This window comes from Scyliorhinus canicula, chromosome 6 (assembly GCF_902713615.1).
Source record: "Scyliorhinus canicula chromosome 6, sScyCan1.1, whole genome shotgun sequence".
Taxonomy (NCBI): Eukaryota; Metazoa; Chordata; class Chondrichthyes; order Carcharhiniformes; family Scyliorhinidae; genus Scyliorhinus; species Scyliorhinus canicula.
The window spans coordinates 196,322,516-196,342,258 of NC_052151.1; the positions used below are offsets into that span (position 1 = coordinate 196,322,516).

Below are 19,743 nucleotides of genomic sequence, written 5' to 3' on the forward strand. Positions count from 1 at the left end.
CAAAACTAAAGAGCTGGTCATTAACTTCAGGAAGCAAAGCATTGTACATACCCCTGTCAGCATCAACAGGGCCGAGGTGGAGATGGTTAACATCTTCAAATTCCTAGGTGTGCACATCACCAACAATCTGTCCTGGTCCACCCACGCCGACGCTACAACCAAGAAAGCACAACAGCACCTATACTTCCTCAGGAAACTAAGGAAATTCAGCATGTCCACATTGACATCTTTTACTCAAAACTGCATCAAGTGGCAGCTTGTGTTATTCCAAATTACGCAACAAAAACAGCCCAGTCCATCACGCAAACCCACCTCCCATCCATTGACTCTGTCTACACCTCCTGCTGCCTGGGGAAAGCGGGCAGCATAATCAAAGACCCCTCCCACCCGGCTTACTCACTCTTCCAACTTCTTCCATCGGGCAGGAGATACAAAAGTCTGAGAACACGCACAAACACGCAAAAACAGCTTCTTCCTGCTGTTACCAGGTCAACGACCCTCTTATGGACTGATGGACTTATGAACTGATCTGATCTCTTCACACATCTTCTCTACTTAGTACTACACTCCTGTGTGCTTCACTCAATGCCTGTGTTTATGTATTTACATTGTGTATTTTATGTTTGCCCTATTATTTATTTTCTTTTCACGTGATCTGTCGGGGCTGCATGCAGAACAATATTTTTCACTGTACCTCGGTAAACATGACAATACAATACAGCATGGTAGCATAGTGGTTAGCACAATTGCTTCACAGCTCCAGGGTCCCAGGTTCGATTCCCGGCTTGGGTCACTGTCTGTGCGGAGTCTGCACATTCTCCCCGTGTGTGCGTGGGTTTCCTCCGGGTGCTCCGGTTTCCCCCCACAGTCCAAAAATGTGCAGATTAGGTGGATTGGCCATGATAAATTGCCCTTAGTCCAAAATTGCCCTTAGTGTTGATGGGGTTACTGGGTTATGGGGATAGGGTGGGGGGTGTGGGCTTGTGTAGGGTGCTCTTTCCAAGAGCCGGTGCAGACTCGATGGGCCGAATGGCCTCCTTCTGCACTGTAAATTCTATGAATACGAGGCAATGTTTAAACACTAAATTCATGATGTGATTTTCAGGAAATTTTGTTCTTTCCCCACAGGTGTCTTCCAGGCTTCTCTGGGCAGTTTTGTGAGGAAGAGATTGACGAATGTAGATCTGGGCCTTGCTGCAACTATGGACTCTGCCTGGACTATGTTAATGGCTACTTGTGCACGTGTACACGTGGTAAGACCCATGCATGAATCTTCCAATTGTTTCAATTACACTATGCTGTTCAGAAAATAAATTTTTACACTGTTCCAAACTAGACCTGGCGGGCTTCAGCTGACCGGCTAGCCAGGTGAGTTGGAACCTTCACCACTTCAACAGGCGGAAGGCTTGTAAGATTTTAACTCTGCGGCCTCATTTAAATCCTACTTGTTGCACTCTGACCTGCAATCTAAAATTTTCTCACTGCTCCTGAAGGTGCATAAACATACCTGTTTGGATTTTTCCCCTTCCCACTGAATTCAGCTGACATGAAAGCCAGGGGGAAGTTATGATCCGGTCCCGTTGATGTAAAGAATATGTAAAGATGGACAGAGATCAAGAGAAGCCGGCATTGCTCGCTTTAGAGCAGAGAAGGTTAAGGGAAGATTTAGTGGAACCATTGAAGATTATGAGGGGTTTGTAGTTGGAGCTTCAGTAGTTGGAGGTGATGCTGTTCCTCTGGTAGAAGGGTCAGTAACCAGAGAGCACGCACAAGTTTAAGGTAATCAGTTGGGGGAAAGATGGGGAGAATAGGAGAATCTTTCTAATGCAGCGGGTTATGATGATCTGGAAAATACTATCTAAAAGAGTAGTGGAATCGCAATTAAAAAGGAATTGAATCAACTATAAAACCAAACATTTGCAGAGCTATGGTGAAACAAAAAGAGAATGGGATTAATTGGTAGCTTCTCAGAGAGTCATTATTGGCACGATGTGTCACAAGACACTGTGACGCTGCTGGCTTTGAGCAGGTGTCCTTCCCACCTGCCCAGTGAAGGAACGCTGGTTGTCCTGGCAAATTTGTGTTGGGTCAACAACCTGGACGTAAAATGCTTTCTTGCTGTTTCGTTTAAGTGGGTATGGATAAAATCACCCCAAACATAAAGTGAACTTCGGACATTGTGATATCAAGGATGTTAGACGCATGAGTTCTGGCTCCTCACAGATTTTTACATTCTTCATAGTCAGCTTGGCAGCAGGAATGAACTTACAACCATTGCACTTGATGCGACCATCAATTCAACCAGAGACACGAGTTGAAGTAAACTGTGGCTTTAATCGGCTTACAACTGAGCCTACCTGCGACTGTGCTGAACTGAGGGCGGACTTGCAGGACAGCAGCACTTATACTTCCTGATGGGGGCGGAGCCAAGGGCGGAGCCCTGTACATGCTCCTCATCTCCCCCTGTGGGCAGAGCCGCGTAACGGCTCACAGATGGAGCCGACAGGGACACAGTAATGTACAGTGTGAATTATAGTGGTTACACATTCACTACGGCACTCACCGGTGTAAATAGAAAATGAGTCATATCTGCCTGGTTAATGTGAGTAAAAACAACACATTGTACGTTTAGGCAGGGCTTGTAGCTGATTGGCCATGTGTTCAATAAATAGGCAAGGCTTGTAGATGATAGGTGCTGCTTAGCTGGGGTTAAGTAAGATGGGGGAGGAGGTGATTCACATGGAGTGTGACCACTGAAAGACCTGTTGGGGCCCAACGGTCTATTTCTGTTCTTTTATTCAATTCTGTGTGTGTAACAACAGTTGTCCCTTGGGTCGTTTATCTATTTGACTCCATCAATGTAATATAGACCTTTTTCATACAAATGTACTGTCAATCCTCATTACCACTGAACAGGGAGAGCGTTGTTCTACATCAGTTCATGTCATAGAAGCTTGGGCTATTTAAATGCATACATCAAAGTTTCCTTTGGGACCAAGAAAAATTCTTACACGAAAAGAACACTTGTAGTAATGGAAGTTGGTAAATGCAAGACTTCCAATGTAGCCCCTTTCAAAACAATTACACTGTTGTTTTATATTTCACATCGTTTGATGTGAATCCTGTACTGCTGGAGCTTTGATATTCTAAATTTAATGGGCGGGATCTCCGAGCCGGCAGCGGTTCAGAGAATCGGCGTTCACGGTGGAAAGTCGCGCGATGCCGGTCCGACGCCCTTTCACTCTTCACCGAACAATCAAAAACGGCGTGGTTGTGAATGGCATTGTGGGGCGCGGAGTATTGCCTGAGGTGGTCCAATGAGCGATTTTCCGGGCACCCGGCGATACTGTGGCCCGGATGGGCCCGATATCCTGACGGCGTGACCTCGCGGTTCTAATGTGGTGATAAAAATCGTCAGCCAGGCGTGCTGCCTGATGATGCGGCAGTAGGAGGTAGGGGTCGGCATGGGTGGGGGGACCAAGGGCTGGCGGGATGGGCACGGCCGTGGCTGGAGGGCGAGGGGGGAGGGCCTCCAGATTCGGGTGGGGGTGTGGGCAGGACAGCCCTGGCAGCCGGCAGCATCCCGCCATGGCAGGGCAGTGCCAAAGCCACAGACCCCATTACGGCGGCCAGGCTGATGAGCACCGACCCCAGGCACTGGCTAAGCGTAGACCTACCGGTTGTATGAATGGGTGCTGGACCCCCCCAGGGGGCGGTCCTCCCAGCCGGCAGCACCCACAGGGTTGGTCCAGGGCTGTACCCAGGTCTGGCAGATGGAATACAATGTTTTTTTTGTTTTTAAAATAAATTTAGAGTACCCAATTATTCTTTCCAATTAAGGGGCAATTTAGAGTGGCCAATCTACCTACCCTGCACATCTTTGGGTTGCGGGGGTGAAACCCACGCAGACACGGGGAGAATGTGCAAACTGCACGGACAGTGACCCAGGGCCGGGATTCGAACCCGGGTCCTCAGCGCCGTAGGCAGCAATGCTAACCACTGTGCCACCGTGCTGCCCCTGGAATACAATGTTGACAAATGTGAGGTTATCCATTTTGGTAGGAATAACAGCAAACAGGATTATTATTTAAACAATAAAATATTAAAGCATGCCGCTGTGCAGAGAGACCTGGGTGTGCTAGTGCATGAGTCACAGAAAGTTGGTTTACAGGTGCAACAGGTGATTAAGAAGGGAAATGGAATTTTGTCCTTCATTGCTAGAGGGATGGAGTTTAAGACTAGGGAGGTTATGTTGCAATTGTATAAGGTGTTAGTGAGGCCACACCTTGAGTATTGTGTTCAGCTTTGGTCTCCTTACTTGAGAAAGGACGTACTGGCGCTGGAGGGTGAGCAGAGGAGATTCACTAGGTTAATCCCAGAGCTGAAGGGGTTGGATTATGAGGAGTGGTTTAGTAGACTGGGACTGTACTCGTTGGAATTTAGAAGGATGAGGGGGGATCTGATAGAAACATTAAAAATTATGAAGGGAATAGATAGGATAGATGCGGGCAGGTTGTTTCCACTGGCGGGTGACAGCAGAACTAGGGGACATAACCTCAAAATAAGGGGAAGTAGATTTAAGACTGAATTTAGGAGGAACTTCTTCACCCAAAGGGTTGTGAATCTATGGAATTCCTTGCCCAGTGAAGCACCAGAGGCTCCTTCATTAAATGATTTTAAGGTAAAGATGTATAGTTTTTTGAAGAATAAAGGGATTAAGGGTTATGGTGTTCGGGCCGGAAAGTGGGGCTGAGTCCACAAAAGATCAGCTATGATCTCATTGAATGGCGGAGCAGGCTCGAGGGGCCAGATGGCCTACTCCTGCTCCTAGTTCTTATGTTCTTATATCTGCTAACTGATGGCACACCTGGCATTGTGTGGGACTGTGGGAGGGACATCCTCTCACTGTGGCCGTGAAGGTGACAGTGGCCCTGAACATCTACGCGACGGGGTTGTTCCAGTCACTGAGTGGGGACGTGTCCGGCATTTCCCAGGCATCGGCGCACCAGTGCATCCGTGCAGTGACGGACGCCCTGTATGACATCGTGGAACGCTACATTCAGTTTCCTGTGGATCGCGCCCAACAGGATGCCCGGGCAGCGGGCTTCGCTGCCGTGGCCTGGATACCCATTGTACAGGGGGCAATCGACTGGGGGGGGGGACGACGCCATGCGGCCACCAGCTGATAACAGGGCCGTGTTCCTGAACAGGAAGGTGTCCTACTCCATGAACGTGTAGGTGGTCTGTGACCACCAGATGAGGATCCTGCACGTCTGTGCTCGTACCCGGGCAGTGTACATGACTCATTTATCCTGGCACAATCATTCATCACCGACATGTTCGAGGGACATCTCCGCCAGCTGAGGGGCTGGTTGCCGGGTGACAGGGGTTACCTGTTGCGGTCATGGCTGATGACGCCTACACGGAGGCCACAGACCGACGCGGAGCGCCGCTGCAACGATCCCCATGCAGCGACCAGGGGTGTGATCGAGAGGTGCTTCGGGCTGATGAAGATGCGCTTCAGGTGCCTGGACCGCTCTGGAGTTGCCCTCCAGTACCAGTCGGAGAGGGTCGGCCACATCGTTGTGGTCTGCTGCGTCCTCCACAATATAGTCCAGTGGAAAGGCGATGTGCTGGAGGAGGAGGAGGGGGAGGTAGAGAGGCAAGAGGAGCACAAGGAAGGGCACTCCTGATGAGGAGGATGGGGAGGGGGTGGCAATGAACGGGGCATGGGGGCTGGATATGGACGGGAGGCAGTACGACGCCACCGGCTTGGCCAGCGAGCACGAGACGCTTTGATCGCTGCACGTTTCACCAACTAGGGGAGTGGGGGTTTGCTGAGTAGGGGCACTGACACCACTGCACCGCACCATAACGCACCACCCGTACCCCCACCTCCCAAAATACCCATGAGACACACCTCCCACCAACCTTAGCTCCCACACCACCGCATGAACAGCACCCCTTCATGACACATCCACCTGCGGCACAATGAGCTGGGCTCACACGGCTGCTTGTGGAAGCGGGTGTGATCAATGCCATGGGGGATGATGACAACCTGCTCTGCGATGAGCTCTGAGCTCCAAATCGTTAGCCAATAGAATAGAATAGAACAGTACAGCACAGAACAGGCCCTTCGGCCCTCGATGTTGTGCCGAGCAATGATCACCCTACTCAAACCCACGTATCCACCCTATACCCGTAACCCAACAACCCCCCCCCCCTAACCTTACTTTTTAGGACACTAAGGGCAATTTATCATGGCCAATCCACCTAACCCGCACATCTTTGGACTGTGGGAGGAAACCGGAGCACCTGGAGGAAACCCACGCACACACGGGGAGGACGTGCAGACTCCACACAGACAGTGACCCAGCCGGGAATTGAACCTGGGACCCTGGAGCTGTGAAGCATTTATGCTAACCACCATGCTACCGTGCTGCCCCCAATGTCTGAGTCATGGCCATATTTACACCCTCCACCTGTATGCTTGCTGGACACTCCATCACACGGCCCTGTCGAATTGCTGGGGGCGGGGTGGCGTGGACGTCCGGTGGGCAGGGCTCAGCGTTCCATCATCCCTTGACCACGTGGCACTCAGTCCCCTACCCGACTCCGCAAGCATCGGACATAGCACAGAGGCAGCTTGCATTGGTGCAACAGTGAGTTCTATTAGAAAGGTGATAGACAAGTGCCCTAACCCCGATAGCTAAGCTGTGCCAATTTACTCAGTGTCTAACGTCCTAGCATTACGGGCCCTACCACTACGGGGCGTTCGTTTCCTGGGGCAGCCCGGCCTGGATGGCCCAGGCTGCTACGCGGGCTTGCTGGATGGCATGGTGCTACCCTGTTCTGTCCGCTGTCCACCAGACGCACCAGGAACGGAACGGGGGGTGCCGAGTTTCGCGGTGTTCCGGGACCTTCCCTGCAGGAGTCACCGGCAAGGGCCCCAGAACCTCCTCGTCCCTTGGGGTGCCTGATGGTCCCTGGGCCTCTCCATGGTCCGGGGGTGCGACTGGAGACAAGCCTCGAAGCACCACCGACGCCTGGCACTGCAAGTCCTGGAGGCCCGCTATGGTATTTACCAGGGTCTGAACGTTAGCAGCGACGGAGCTCAGGGAGTAGGCCATCTCTCTCTGGGCCTGTGCGACGCCATCCAGCACCTGGGCAATGGTGCCGATGCCCTCAGCAATGCCATGCTGAGACTGGAAGCTGGCCGTCATCCCATTGTCTAGTGCCTGGGTGTCTGACTGCATCGGGTCAATGGATGGGTGTGGAACCCGGGACCCGTCTGGGCGGCAGCTGGTTGCTGGGGCTGGGCTGCCCTCTGACCGTCCGGCCCCTCGGCTGCTCCTGCCTCCACCTGCTGTACCGGTACGGCTGTGTGGTGCCCACCAGTGAGTGTCCCAGAAGCCTCATCACTAAATTGACCAACTGAGGTGAGAGTCTCTGTGATGGTGGAGGGTGCAGCAGTGACGGAAAGTCCATGTCGTCATCAAACCAAAGTCCAGGGTCTCCTGTGTTGATCCTTGGCCCGATGGTCCCTGTGTCGCCCCCGTCTGTGTGTCAGTGTCCGGTCTGTCCATCTGTGTCCATCCTCTGTCTGCCGGTGTCCGTTCCGTCCGTCCTTTGGGTGTCCGTCTTCTATGTGTCAGTGTCCTGGATGTCCGTATCCTGGGTTTGTGTGACGGCTGCCCACCCTGCCGTGGGCGTGGTACGCTGCATCCATGGGGGCCAGTGGACCTGGCACTGGCCGTGGGCGTGGCACGCTGCATCCATGGGGGCCGGTGGACCTGGCACTGGCCGTGGCCGTGGTATGCTGGACGGCCCAGGACGACCGGGGGCTGGTCCTGTAAGATACAAGACAGAGCATGTATAGTTAGACAGGCGGACGGGGTGGGGGGCAGGAGTGGGGGGCTGCGGTAAAGGTGTGGAGTGGGGGGCTGGGGTGAGTGTGTGGAGTGGGAGGCTGGGGTGAGGGTGTGGAGTGGGGGGCTGGGGTGAGGGTGTGGAGTGGGGGGCTGCAGTAAAGGTGTGGAGTGGGGGGCTGGGTGAGGGTGTGGAGTGGGGGGCTGCGGTAAAGGTGTGGAGTAGGGGGCTGTGGTAAGGGTGTGGAGTGGGGGGCTGGGGTGAGGGTGTGGAGTGGGTGGCTGTGGTAAGGGTGTGGAGTGGGGGGCTGGGGTGAGGGTGTGGGAGTGGGGGCTGTGGTAAGGGTGTGGAGTGGGGGGCTGTGGTAAAGGTGTGGAGTGGGGGGCTGGGGTGAGGGTGTGGAGTAGGGGGCTGGGGGTGAGGGTGTGGAGTGGGGGGCTGGGGTAAAGGTGTGGAGTAGGGGGCTGGGATGAGGGTGTGGAGTGGGGGGCTGGGGTAAGGGTGTGGAGTGGGGGGCTGGGGTAAAGGTGTGGAGTAGGGGGCTGGGGTGAGTGTGTGGAGTGGGGGGCTGGGGTAAGGGTGTGGAGTGGGGGGCTGGGGTAAAGGTGTGGAGTGGGAGGCTGCAGTAAAGGTGTGGAGTGGGGGGCTGGGTGAGGGTGTGGAGTAGGGGGCTGCGGTAAAGGTGTGGAGTGGGGGACTGTGGTAAGGGTGTGGTGGGGGGCTGGGGAGAGGGTGTGGAGTGGGGGGCTGTGGTAAGGGCGTGGAGTGGGGGGGAGGGGGTGAGGGTGTGGAGTGGGGGCTGTGGTAAGGGTGTGGTGGGGGGCTGTGGTAAAGGTGTGGAGTGGGGGGCTGGGGTGACGGTGTGGAGTAGGGGGCTGGGGGTGAGGGTGTGGAGTGGGGGGCTGGGGTAAAGGTGTGGAGTAGGGGGCTGGGGTGAGGGTGTGGTGGGGGGCTGGGGTAAGGGTGTGGAGTGGGGGGCTGGGGTTAAGGTGTGGAGTAGGGGGCTGGGGTGAGGGTGTGGAGTGGGGGGCTGGGGTAAGGGTGTGGAGTGGGGGGTTGGGGTAAAGGTGTGGAGTAAGGGGCTGGGGTGAGGGTGTGGAGTGGGGGGCCGGGGTAAAGGTGTGGAGTATGGGGCTGGGGTGAGGGTGTGGAGTGGGGGGCCGGGGTAAAGGTGTGGAGTAGGGGGCTGGGGTAAGGGTGTGGAGTGGGGGGCTGGGGTAAAGGTGTGTAGGGGGCTGGGGTGAGGGTGTGGAGTAGGGGGATGGGGTGAGGGTGTGGAGTGGGGGGCTGGGGTGAGGGTGTGGAGTGGGGGGCTGGGGTAAAGGTGTGGAGAGGGGGGCTGGGGTGGGGGTGTGGAGTGGAGGGCTGTGGTAAAGGTGTGGAGTGGGGGGCTGCGGTAAAGGTGTGGAGTGGGGGGCTGGGGTGAGGGTGTGGAGTGGGGGGCTGGGGTGAGGGTGTGGAGTGGGGGGCTGTGGTAAGGGTGTGGAGTGGGGGGCTGGGGTGAGGGTGTGGAGTGGGGGGCTGGGGTGGGGTGTGGAGTGGGGGGCTGTGGTAAAGGTGTGGAGTGGGGGGCTGGGGTGGGGGTGTGGAGTGGGGGGCTGGGGTTGGGGTGTGGTGGGGGGCTGCGGTAAAGGTGTGGAGTGGGGGGCTGCGGTAAAGGTGTGGAGTGGGGGGCTGGGGTGAGGGTGTGGAGTGGGGGGCTGGGGTGAGGGTGTGGAGTGGGGGGCTGTGGTAAGGGTGTGGAGTAGGGGGCTGGGGTGAGGGTGTGGAGTGGGGGGCTGGGGTAAGGGTGTGGAGTGGGGGGCTGGGGTAAAGGTGTGGAGTAGGGGGCTGGGGTGAGTGTGTGGAGTGGGGGGCTGGGGTAAGGGTGTGGAGTGGGGGGCTGGGGTAAAGGTGTGGAGTGGGGGGCTGCAGTAAAGGTGTGGAGTGGGGGGCTGGGTGAGGGTGTGGAGTGGGGGGCTGCGGTAAAGGTGTGGAGTGGGGGACTGTGGTAAGGGTGTGGAGTGGGGGGCTGGGGAGAGGGTGTGGAGTGGGGGGCTGTGGTAAGGGCGTGGAGTGGGGGGAGGGGGTGTGGAGTGGGGGGAGGGGGTGAGGGTGTGGAGTGGGGGCTGTGGTAAGGGTGTGGAGTGGGGGGCTGTGGTAAAGGTGTGGAGTGGGGGGCTGGGGTGAGGGTGTGGAGTAGGGGGCTGGGGGTGAGGGTGTGGAGTGGGGGGCTGGGGTAAAGGTGTGGAGTAGGGGGCTGGGGTGAGGGTGTGGAGTGGGGGGCTGGTGTAAGGGTGTGGAGTGGGGGGCTGGGGTTAAGGTGTGGAGTAGGGGGCTGGGGTGAGGGTGTGGAGTGGGGGGCTGGGGTAAGGGTGTGGAGTGGGGGGCTGTGGTAAAGGTGTAGAGTAAGGGGCTGGGGTGAGGGTGTGGAGTGGGGGGCCGGGGTAAACGTGTGGAGTAGGGGGCTGGGGTGAGGGTGTGGAGTGGGGGGCCGGGGTAAAGGTGTGGAGTAGGGGGCTGGGGTAAGGGTGTGGAGTGGGGGGCTGGGGTAAAGGTGTGGAGTAGGGGGCTGGGGTGAGGGTGTGGAGTAGGGGGCTGGGGTGAGGGTGTGGAGTGGGGGTCTGGGGTGAGGGTGTGGACTGGGGGGCTGGGGTAAAGGTGTGGAGAGGGGGGGCTGGGGTGGGGGTGTGGAGTGGAGGGCTGTGGTAAAGGTGTGGAGTGGGGGGCTGCGGTAAAGGTGTGGAGTGGGGGGCTGGGGTGAGGGTGTGGAGTGGGGGGCTGGGGTGAGGGTGTGGAGTGGGGGGCTGTGGTAAGGGTGTGGAGTGGGGGGCTGGGGTGAGGGTGTGGAGTGGGGGGCTGGGGTGGGGTGTGGAGTGGGGGGCTCTGGTAAAGGTGTGGAGTGGGGGGCTGGGGTGGGGGTGTGGAGTGGGGGGCTGGGGTGGGGGTGTGGTGGGGGGCTGCGGTAAAGGTGTGGAGTAGGGGGCTGCGGTAAAGGTGTGGAGTGGGGGTTGGGGTGGGGTGTGGAGTGGGGGGCTGGGGTAAAGGTGTGGAGTAGGGGGCTGTGGTAAGGTTGTGGAATGGGGGCTGGGGTGAGGGTGTGGAGTGGGGGGCTGTGGTAAGGGTGTGGAATGGGGGCTGGGGTGAGGGTGTGGAGTGGGGGACTGTGGTAAGAACAAAGAGCAAAGAAAATTACAGCACAGGAACAGGCCCTTCGGCCCTTCCAGCCTGCGCCGATCCAGATCCTTTATCTAAACCTGTCTCCTATTTTCCAAGGATCTACTTCCCTCTGTTCCCGCCCGTTCATATACCTGTCCAGATGTATCTGAAATGATGCTATCGTGCCCGCCTCTACCACCTCCGCTGGTAAAGCGTTCCAGGCACGCTCCACCCTCTGCGTAAAAAACTTTCCACGCGCATCTCCCTTAAACCTTCCTCCTCTCACCTTGAAATTGTGACCCCTTGTAACTGGCACCCCCACTCTTGGGAAAAGCTTGTTGCTATCCACCCTGTCCATACCTCTCATAATTTTGTAGACCTCAATCAGGTCCCCCCTCAACCTCCGTCTTTCCAACGAAAACAATCCTAATCTACTCAAACTTTCTTCATAGTTAGCACCCTCCATACCAGGCAACATCCTGGTGAACCTCCTCAACACCCTCTCCAAAGCATCCACATCCTTCTGGTAATGTGGCGACCAGAACTGCACGCAGTATTCCAAATGTGGCCGAACCAAAATCCTATACAACTGTGACATGACCTGCCAACTCTTGTACTTAATACCCCGTCCGATTAAGGCAAGCATGCTGTTCGCCTTTTTGACCACTCTATCCACCTGCGTTGCCACCTTCGGGGTACAATGGACCTGAACTCCCAGATATCTCTGTACATCAATTTTCCCCAAGACCCTTCCATTGACCATATAGTCCGCTCTTGAATTTGATCTTCCAAAATGCATCACCTCGCATTTGCCTGGATTGAACTCCATCTGCCATTTCTCTGGCCAACTCTCCAATCTATCTATATTTTGTTGTACTCTCTGACAGTCCTCCTCGCTATCTGCAACTCCACCAATCTGAGTATCATCTGCAAACTTGGTAATCAGATCACCTATACCTTCCTCCAGGTCATTTATGTAGATCCCAAACAACAGTGGTCCGAGCACGGATCCCTGTGGAACACCACTAGTCACACTTCTCCATTTTGAGAACCTCCCTTCCACCACTACACTCTGTCTCCTGTTGCCCAGCCAGTTCTTTATCCATCTAGCTAGTACACCCTGAACCCCATACGACTTCACTTTTTCCATCAACCTGCCATGGGAAACCTTATCAAACGCCTTGCTAAAGTCCATGTATATGACATCTACAGCCCTTCCCTCATCAATTAACTTCCTCAAAGAATTCTATTAGGTTTGTAAGACATGACCTTCCCTGCACAAAACCATGCTGCTGCCTATCACTGATAAGTCTATTTTCTTCCAGTTGTGAATAGATCCTATCCCTCAGTATCTTCTCCAACAGTTTGCCTACCACTGACGTCAAGCTCACAGGTCTATAATTCCCTGGATTATCCCTGATACCCTTCTTAAACAAAGGGACAACATTAGCAATTCTCCAGTCCTCCGGGACCTCACCCGTGCTCAAGGATGCTGCAAAGATATCTGTTAAAGCCTCAGCTATTTCGACCCTCGCTTCCCTCAGAAACCTGGGATAGATCCCATCTGGTCCTGGGGACTTGTCCACCTTAATGTCTTTTAGAATACCCAAAACTTCCCCCTTCCACGGTGAGAATATGCAAACACTACATGGACAGTGACCCAGAGCCGGGGATCGAACCTGAGACCTCGGCACGGTGAGGCCACATTGCTCACTCACCTTGCTGCCCCTGCTCCCAATTTCTATGGATGGGGATTCTCCGAGTCTCCGTGTCAGAATCGCACTCAGCGTGGGGATGGAGAATGGGACATCAGGGCCGGGATTCTCCCCTACCCGGCGGGGCAGGGGGTCCCGGCGGGATGGAGTGGCGGGAACCACTCCGACGCCGGGCCGCCCCAAAAGTGCAGACATCTCCGCACCTTTAGGGGCCAAGCCCTCACCTTGAGGGGCTAGGCCCGCGCCGGAGTGTTTGGCGCGTTACTGGCTGGCATGGAAGGCCTTTGGCGCCACGCCAGCCGGAGCCGAAGGGACTTTGCGGGCCGGCGGAAGTCCGCACATGCGCGGGGGCGTCAGTGGCTGCTGATGTCATCCCCGTGCATGCGCAGGGGAGGGGGTCACTTCCGCGTCGGCCATCGCGGAGGCTATGGCCAACGTGGAAGGAAAAGAGTGCCCCCACGGCACAGGTCAGCCCACGGATCGGTGGGCCCCAGTCACGGGACAGGCCACGATAGGGGTACCTCCCGGGGCCAGATCGCCCTGCGCCCCCCCCCCCCCCCCCAGCACTCCGGAGCCCGCCCGCACCGCCAGTCCCGCTGGTAAGGGAGGTGGTTTAATTCACACCGGCGGGACCGGCATTACAGCAGCGGGACTTCGGCCCATCGCGGGCCGGAGAATCGGCGGGGAGGGGGGGGGCTGCCGGCCGGTGCGGCGCTATTCCCGCCCCCGCCGGAGAATACAGCGGCCGGCGGGATTCACGCCGCTCCCTGGCGATTCTCCGACCAGCTGGGAGGAGGGAGAATCCAGCCCCAGAACCGCGATCAGGTCGACGCCTTCCTGCGATTCTCTGCGGAACGGAGAATTGCCGCCAGTTGTGCGCTGTCGACGTGCCACCGGTCGGGGGCCATTGAAAGAGGCCCCCGAGGCTATTCTCAGCCGGCAACTGGCTGAGTTCCCTTCGGCGGGGTTCACCCATGGTTCCACCCGGCGGGAGCTCAGAATGGTCCGCGGCTGCCCTGGTGGGGGTGCTGGGAATCCGTCACCGGGGGATGGAGGGTGGCCTCCAGGACAGCCAGGCCCGCGATCGAGGGCCATGTGATCTGGGGAGGCCTATATTGTCGGGGCCAGCCCGCTGTGTGGGCCCACCATTTGCGTGTAATGGCGGCCGCGCGCATGCGAGGACCCATGGCCGGAAGTGCAGGGCCCCGTTTCGGCACACGGAGCTGCGTGGCCTACTCCGGGGCCCTGCTAGCCCCCTGCAAAATGAAGAACCACTCTGGACTTTCTACAGGAAAGTCCAGAGTGATTCTCGGCCGTTTTCTCGCGGGCGTGGGGTCATAGTTTCTCAATTATCTGGTAATTATCATCCTTCTGTTTTTTATATTGCTACTGCGTTTCCTACATTGCAGCAGTGACTACCTTTCAAAGCACTTCAGTGAGGCACATTGGGCCATCCCGAGTTCAGAAAGGCACATTCCATAATGCGGCACTCAATATGAGATTTGTGTTCTCTGGAGAGAGGCTTGAACGCATGACCTCTGACTGAAGCAGTTTGAAGCGAGGGTCATGACATAAAAGTTACCATGTGTTCCCTTCATAAACCAAGTATATACAGGGAAGAAAAACAGTGGCGAGATTCTCCGGTGCCCCAGTCACATGTTCCTCGGTGGAACACCGTTGGCTGGCAGCAGGATTCTATCTTCCCGCTACTTGTCAATGGGATTTCCCATTGTAACCCCACCCCATACCGCTGGGAACCCTGCTAGTGGGGCTGCACTGCCAGCGGGAAAAGTGAATCGCAACAACAGGAGAATTCTGGCCATTGTCAGGGTTACACCTGAGGGATATGGCCACTTCAGAATAACACTAGGAACAGGTTACCATTAAACTGGGGACAATATTGGAAATAGAACATAGAACAGTACAGCACAGAACAGGCCCTTCGGCCCTCGATGTTGTGCCGAGCAATGATCACCCTACTCAAACCCACGTATCCACCCTATACCTGTAACCCAACAACCCCCCCCTTAACCTTACTTTTTAGGACACTACGAACAATTTAGCATGGCCAATCCACCTAACCCGCACATCTTTGGACTGTGGGAGGAAACCGGAGCACCCGGAGGAAACCCACGCACACACGGGGAGGATGTGCAGACTCCACACAGACAGTGACCCAGCCGGGAATCGAACCTGGGACCCTGGAGCTGGAAAGTGGGGGAAATGTGGGGGAAATGGGGAAAATGTGGAAAGTCTGAGCGTAATTTGAATTTGTTATCTATTGTGACCTTTCCACATAACCAGTTCCCTCTAAATCATTAAGTGTCAGTTTCCTACAAAGTACAGGACAAACATATCTCCTTCAATCTCTTTGAGATCCAAGTGCATTTCTTAATAGATCAGGCAGCTTTCTAAATTCTGCCATCTTTTCTTTGAAAGCTTCTTTAAGAATGCATTTTATTTTTCATGGGCCTTTTATATTTATGCTCCGGCATCAAAATTTCAGTGTTTATTATTGTACCTTCCACATGATGGAACCATTATTTCATTTGCTTTATTTTATTTATTTTTTAACTGCAGTCTTATATATTTCTACTGATCTTACACGGCATTAACAAATGCTTCCTACAGTATAAATCTGTAAAGACTGAGCCCTTAGACAGCAACTTGCATTTATGTAGCACGTTTAACATCGCAAAACTCCACAACTGTGCTTCACAGAAGCAGCACCAAGTTACATCAGGAGATATAAGGAAACGTGACTTGGCAGAGGTAGGTTTTGCGGAGCATTTGAAAGAAGGGGATGCAGGTGGAGAGGTGGGGATTTCAGGGAAGAAGTCTTGAGGGCTTGGCAGCTGAAGGCAAGGCCAGCAATAGTGGCGCCATGAAAATCGTGGATGTGCAAGGAGACCAGAACTGGAATAGTTCAGAGATCTTGGACTATGTGCGGCTGGAAGTGGGTGGGGCTGGGGGTGGATACAGAGAGGAAGGGGGGAGGCCATGGACAGATTTGAAAATGAGGGGAAGAGCTATAGCAGAATAGTTTCGTGGTTCGCATAGTTGCCTTCCAACCAGTTGGCCGAGATCGATTCCTGGCCATCGCACTTTGGGGTGGCACAGTGGAATTGCAATAGACTAATAATCGAGAGATCCAATTTCGAATCCCACCATGGTAGTTGGAGGAATTTGAATTCAGTGGATGTAAAAAACCAATCTGTTTTACAATAGAAGGAAATCTGCCATCCTTACCTGGTCTGGCCTACATGTGACTCTAGACCCACAGTAATATGGTTGACTCTGAAGTGGCCGAGCAAAGCACTCATTTCAAGGACAATTAGTGATGGGAAATACATGCTGGCCCAGCCAGCGATATACACATCCCATGAATGAATAATAAAAAGTTTTAAAATGGAGGTGTTGCCAGACCGCTGGCTAATTGGTGTCCTTATCTGAGGGAGGATGTTCTTGCCATGAAGGGAGTGGACGTTTACCAGGCTGATTCCTGGGATGGGGGACTGTCACATGAGGAGAAACGAAATCGGCTGGGATTATATTCATTGGAGTTTAAAAGAGTACAGTAAGAAGTCTTACAACACCAGGTTAAAGTCCAACAGGTTTGTTTCAAAAGAGTGAGAGGGGATCTCATAGAAACTGACAAAATTCTAACAGGATTAGACAGGGTAGATTCAGAAAGAATGTTCCCAATGATGGGAACTGGGGGTCATAGTTTGAGAATAAGGGGTAAACTTTTTCGGACTGAGGTGAGGAGAAATTTCTTCACCCAGAGAGTGGTGAATCTGTGGAATTCACTACCACAGAAAATAGTTGAGGCGAAAACGTTGTGTAATTTCAGGAAGGAATTAGATATAGCTCTTGGGGCCATAGAGATCAAGGGATATGGGGGAAAGGTGGGATCAGGGTATTGAACCTGATGATCAGCCATGATCATAATGAATGATGGAGCAGGCTCAAAGGGCCGAATGGCCTCCTGTTTCTAATTTCTATGTAAAGTTGATCAGCATGGGTGATGGGCGAGGCGGCACAGTTATGCAGTAGTTAGCACTGCCGCCTCAGTTGGTTCGATTCCGGCCCGGGTCACTGACCATGTTGAGCTTGCACATTCTCCTCGTGTCTCTGTAGGTTTCACCCGAAAACCCAAAGATGTGAAGGGTAGGTAGATTGGCCACGCTAAATTGACCCTTGTAAAAAAAAAAATTGGGTACTTTAAATTAATTTTTGAAAAAACATAGCTGATGGGCCAACGGGATTGATGTGTGTTAGGATACTTCTGTGATCTACTTTCATCCTGTACAACCTGCCTACTCTTCAATAATTGTCACAACCCCCAAAACCTGCCCCCATCCCCTGCTTCTGCGTGGGTTCTTGCTTTGAAAGTTTGATATATGTTATCCTTTTGAATCCTCACTCTCTTTTGCTTCTGGCAGGTTGGACAGGAACAAACTGCCAAGTGGACATTGACGAGTGCCAGCTAAATCCTTGTGTCTACGGCATTTGTGTCCAGAATACTCCACTCCCTGGCTACAGCTGCTTCTGCATCCCAGGATTTGTGGTGAGGCTTAATTATCCCCTTGCTGTACGTCGGCTGTTTGTTAATTTTGCTTCCTCCTCGACAAACAAATCGTAAAATCAGCAAACAGACGAGTTGGCACCTTCCCTGTGTTTTGTGCAACCCATCCAAATGGGAAAAAGGACAGAATTTTCATGTATATGGCATCGGATCAGAGGATGATTACTGCACAGAAGGTGGACATTCAGCCCGTCATGCCCATGGTGACTCTCTGTAAAAAGCAACTCAGTTATTTCCACTCCTTAGCCCTTTCTCTTTTGACAATTATCCAAGCCCCACTTAACAACCATGGGTGGCATGGTAGCACACTGGTTAGCATTGTTGCTTCACAGCGCCAGGGTCCCAGGTTTGATTCCTGGCTTGGGTCACTGTCTGTACGGAGTCTGCACATCCTCCCTGTGTCTGCGTGGATTTCCTCCAGCTTCTTCGCTTTCCTGCCACAGTCCAAAAGACGTGCTGTTGGGTAATTTGGATATTCTGAATTCTCCCTCTGTGTGCCCGAACAGGCGGCGGAATGTGGCGACTAGGGGCTTTTCACAGCAACTTCATTGCAGTGTAAATGTAAGCCTACTTGTGACAATAAAGATTACTATGATCCAGTCTGCCTCCACCACTCTCTCCGGCAACGCATTCTGGATCTTAACAACCCCCTGTATGGAAATAGTTCCTCTCATCCTCCCCCTCTGGTTCTTTTGCCAATATCTGTGTCCCTCTGGTTACCGGCCCTCCTGTTACCGTGTACAATCTCTTGCTCTCTGCTCAATCAAAACTCTTCATGATTTTTGAACATGTCTCTTACCTCTCCTCCCTCGCCTTCTCGCTCTGAGAACCAATCCCAGGCCCTCTCCACATTGATCTCATGGTTCTTATCGTCCCATGGAATGTCCTCTGCTGCACCCTCTTCATGGCTTTACACTGAACGCTGTCTTGGTTAATTAATTGCGAGGATAACCACTGTAATTTATCTCATGATTTAGAGAATCAAAATTAATTTTTTCACTTTATTTGGAGAACTCTGTTTTCAAAACCAGCTTTGCAATGCTAAGTAAGCATTGGTGTTGAGTAAAAATAACAGAGACCTGGATTTTGTGACCCGAGTTGGTTGCGGGCTGTTGCTTTCAAACAACTTAATTTGAGGAGGTCAGACTGAATAGCAGAGGTGAACATTTGACTCAGATTTGCATTAGATGTCTGAACTTCTTGTCAAACAGTGTTAACCGCACTTTCACAAGGCGACTGGGCTGCGAAGATTAAAACCCATTTGATGTCAGTGAGTTTAGCCACGCTTCAGATGTTGTAGTTTTGCACGTTCATTGCCCTTTTTCTTGCCAGCAAACACACTCTTACATAGAACAGTACAGCACAGAACAGGCCCTTCGGCCCTCAATGTTGTGCCGAGCCATGATCACCCTACTCAAACCCAAGTATCCACCCTATACCCGTAACCCAACACCTCCCCCTTAACCTTACTTTTATTAGGACACTACGGGCAATTTAGCATGGCCAATCTACCTAACCCGCACATCTTTGGACTGTGGGAGGAAACCGGAGCACCCGGAGGAAACCCACGCACACAGTCCCCCTGTGTGTGCAGACTCCACACAGACAGTGACCCAGCCGGGAATCGAACCTGGGACCCTGGAGCTGTGAAGCATTTATGCTAACCACCATGCTACCCTGCTACCCACTAACGTAAGTGCCTTTGGGAATGAGATATGAGGGCATCATGCTCTGAGCCAGGCATTGTCAAACTCAGGGGTGTAACCCACAGGTGGGTTGCGGGCGGGTGTCGGGAGAGTCGCCGTGCCATCCGTCCCTGCGCTCCCGATCACGCAAATCCGCGCGCAACTGCTGCAGCAGCCGGCTTTAATAATGCCAGCTGAGAATGGCCATCAAAATGGGCAGGAACAGATAAACAAAAAGTCGGACGCACTGCGCAGGCGTGCCCGATCATCGGTGCGCATGCGCAGAACTATGCGCATGTACACTGATTGGTCGGGCGCACAATCGCAGTGTGGCCGCATTTTTTTTAATATGATCGCAGACTTTTTCTTTTCAAGTTCGGGGCGCCAAAGGGACCATTGGGGCCAAAGGGACCCAAAACCATTTCTTCCATTTTTGTCAGCAACAAACAAGGTAAGAGAAAATGGCTGGGTCGCGCAGGTCGGCTGGTGTGGGCCACAATGGTTGGCCGGCGTGGGCCACAAAGTTCGGGCAGCGTGGGTCGCGAAGGGCGGCCGGCATGGGTCCTGAATGTTGGCCGGTTGGAAAAAATGGGTCCCTGGAAAAAATGTTTGAAAAACACTGCTCTGAGCCACACACGCGGCTCAAACTTGATACAGTACATGTTCTGTTACCTGATCTGAGAGACAACAGCAATAAAAGTAGTGAATACAATAAAATACATTCCAGGCTTTCTGTTTCTGCTTACTG

The 19,743-nt window shown here is 53.8% G+C and overlaps 1 protein-coding gene across 18 annotated transcripts in view; it reads left to right on the top strand.

Annotated features, from left to right (window-relative positions):
• eys (eyes shut homolog) overlaps positions 1-19,743 on the top strand; it is a 3,376,609-nt gene that overhangs the window by 2,455,989 nt on the left and 900,877 nt on the right. For all 18 annotated transcript variants that reach the window (XM_038800705.1, XM_038800706.1, XM_038800712.1 and 15 more), the window contains 2 exons: positions 1,129-1,253; positions 17,168-17,292. In XM_038800705.1, the coding sequence (XP_038656633.1) occupies positions 1,129-1,253; positions 17,168-17,292 (250 nt within the window). The remainder of the gene's footprint in view (positions 1-1,128; positions 1,254-17,167; positions 17,293-19,743) is intronic.